The sequence below is a fragment of the Canis lupus genome, unplaced genomic scaffold (genome assembly GCF_011100685.1).
Source record: "Canis lupus familiaris isolate Mischka breed German Shepherd unplaced genomic scaffold, alternate assembly UU_Cfam_GSD_1.0 chrUn_S344H504, whole genome shotgun sequence".
Lineage (NCBI taxonomy): Eukaryota > Metazoa > Chordata > Mammalia > Carnivora > Canidae > Canis > Canis lupus.
Genome location: NW_023331271.1, coordinates 39689 through 42588, shown reverse-complemented (window position 1 = coordinate 42588; position 2900 = coordinate 39689). Strand labels below are relative to the sequence as shown.

Here is a 2900-nt window from a genome sequence, read left to right as displayed (position 1 = left end):
TTGATTGAACTGAACTAATTTTATCAGTTCTCTTCTCTTATTTCAACTGAATTATTCCTCTTTCCTCCTACAGAATGAAGACATTCAAATGTTGTTTTAAATACCCAGCACAGCAGAAAGTTTTTATCTTATTTGTAACTCTGTGGCTGTTCTCCTTGCTGAAGCTTCTAAATGTGAGAAGCCTCCTCTTCCCTCAGAGAGGCATTTACTTGGTTGAAGCCTTCCTGAGTACCTCGCCTTTTGTAAGGAACAGATACACCAATGTGAAGAATGAAGTCCAGTATGAAGTTAACTGTTCAGGTATCTATGAACAGGCACCTTTGGAAATTGGCAAGAGTCTGGAAATAAGAAGGAAAGACATCATTGACTTGGATGATGAGGATGTTGTGGCAATAACGAGTGATTGTGACGTTTATCAATCCCTAAGAGGGTACCATCAAAAGCCTGTTTCAAGGGAAGAGAAGAGCTTCCCAATAGCCTATTCTTTGGTTGTTCATAAAGACGCCATTATGGTTGAAAGGCTACTCCATGCTATATACAACCAGCACAATATCTACTGCATCCATTATGACCACAAGTCACCTGATACCTTCAAATTTGCCATGAACAATTTAGCTAAGTGCTTCTCCAATGTTTTCATTGCCTCCAAATTAGAGACAGTGCAATATGCACACATTTCCAGACTCCAAGCTGATTTGAATTGCTTATCTGACCTCCTCAAGTCCTCAGTTCAGTGGAAATATGTTATCAATCTGTGTGGGCAAGATTTTCCTTTGAAGTCAAACTTTGAATTAGTGTCAGAGTTGAAGAAACTCAATGGAGCAAATATGTTAGAAACAGTGAAACCCCCTAACAGTAAAATGGAAAGATTCACTTATCACCATGAACTCAGACAAGTGCCTTATGAATATGTGAAGCTACCGATAAGGACAAACATCTCCAAGGAAGCCCCCCCTCATAACATTGAGATATTCGTTGGCAGTGCTTATTTTGTTTTAAGTCGAGCATTTGTTAAATATATTTTCAACAACTCCCTGGTTAAAGACTTTTTTGTCTGGTCTAAAGATACATACTCGCCTGATGAACATTTTTGGGCTACCTTAATTCGAGTACCAGGAATACCTGGGGAGATTTCTAGGTCAGCCCAGGATGTGTCTGACTTACAGAGTAAGACCCGCCTTGTCAAGTGGAATTATCATGAAGGCCTTTTGTACCCCCGATGTACTGGCTCCCACCTTCGAAGTGTGTGTATCTTTGGAGCAGCAGAATTAAGGTGGCTTATAAATGAAGGACATTGGTTTGCTAATAAATTTGACTCTAAGGTGGACCCCATCTTGATTAAATGCTTGGCAGAAAAGCTTGAAGAGCAACAGAGACAATGGATTACCTGGTCTTCAAAAAAGTTATTTATGGCTAAAAATCCCATGATTGCATCATGATAAAATCATGATAGAAATAAGGTATCTGATAAATAGAGCTAATATGGACTTGTGTGCTATACCAGGCCCAGTACCATTCGAGCTTAACCTTGTAGTTTGAGGGCCATCCAAAATTACATGCACAAAGGCGACAAGTAACCTGCATTTGGTTGGGTGTTTTTATGTTTGTTTTTCCTTGTAATCGTACGGAGCTAAATCAGAAATCTAAAAGTCAGTCATCAGATAGTTACTGAGCTCCAACTGTATGCCAGGTACTTTTACAGAAATGTTAGCAATTAAATCCAAGTTGTAATGACTTAGATAAGGCCTTCAAGGCTTGCCATAGTCACACGGCAACCTTAATATCTTAAGTTTTCCACATAGCAATCAAGATTCTACTGAAAAGCTGTTGGAGTGTGGGATAATCACATAACCACTGAAACCACCAACTTCAGGATAGTGTTTAAGTATGATGACCAACACTTCACTGTCTCTTAATTCAACTCCCTAGACTTTTAACTGTTACTAGAAGGAGAAACTCCACTACCTCAGGAAAGCTCAAAGAATCGTCCAATTTCCTGCTTACCAAAGCATAATTTACCTTTTAGTGCCTCACTCTTTCAATTCAGAGTCAGAAGACTCTGTTGGCGGGGCATTTATAGTGTAGGATGTTAGAGAGGCTGGGTAGGGGGCAAGGGGATTGGGACAGGTGGTGCCTGAAGACCAACAGGGATTTATAGGACTTTTGCATCATGTTACACGATGGTTTCATGAATGGTCTCCTTTTTAATTCAATGAATTCTTTAAAACACATTTACTGATTCAAAATAAGAACTTGATTAATAGCTCAAAGTATCACACTCCTAAACTTTAAACCTAAATCTTCTAGCTCATAGATTATCATTTTATGTAAGTTGTTTACAATGGAATTAGTATAATTTTGTTTTATGGAACCAGTAGGCTAAGAGTCACTGAATTTTCTCAAAATGGTTGTGTAAAATATGACAGCTTTTTAAGTTAGCTATTATGGTCACTTTAAAATTTCTGCTTACATCTCCAGTAACTATCCAAGTAGAATCCAAACTTAAATTTATGAAAGCTCTAAGCACGCTGAAGTCCTTTCACCTTAGATACAAGAGAGAAAAAGTTAATTTTCTTAAGGACTTAGCAAGAATATTCATTAGTGTTATTTTGTAAAACCACTTTAGAAAACTACCAATGAAACAAATAGACATCTATTTAATGTCACTGTTATTGTGCTGGAGGGACAGGAGGCAGGGTCCGGAGAGCAGGTTTGTAACATTTTTTATGTGTCTTAAGAGATCGTGGAGCTCATGTAAAAGTTTCTTACTGATCTTACATTTCAGTGTCTGCCCCAGTATTGCATAACGGTGCAGTAATGAGGCCAAAAGGAGAAACTATTTGGAGGACTAAAGGATTTAAGTATTTTTTAATTGTCTGTGTTCTACATGTGAAATGCAC

At 38.1% G+C, this 2900-nt stretch overlaps 1 protein-coding gene across 1 annotated transcript; it reads left to right on the top strand.

Annotated features, from left to right (window-relative positions):
• Window positions 1–74: 74 nt before the first annotated feature.
• On the top strand, window positions 75–2630 carry LOC119879146 (beta-1,3-galactosyl-O-glycosyl-glycoprotein beta-1,6-N-acetylglucosaminyltransferase 4). The gene has a single exon (XM_038589580.1). It carries the CDS (start codon window positions 75–77, stop codon window positions 1437–1439), a length of 1365 nt encoding a protein of 454 aa, XP_038445508.1. The 3' UTR covers window positions 1440–2630.
• Window positions 2631–2900: the final 270 nt, after the last annotated feature.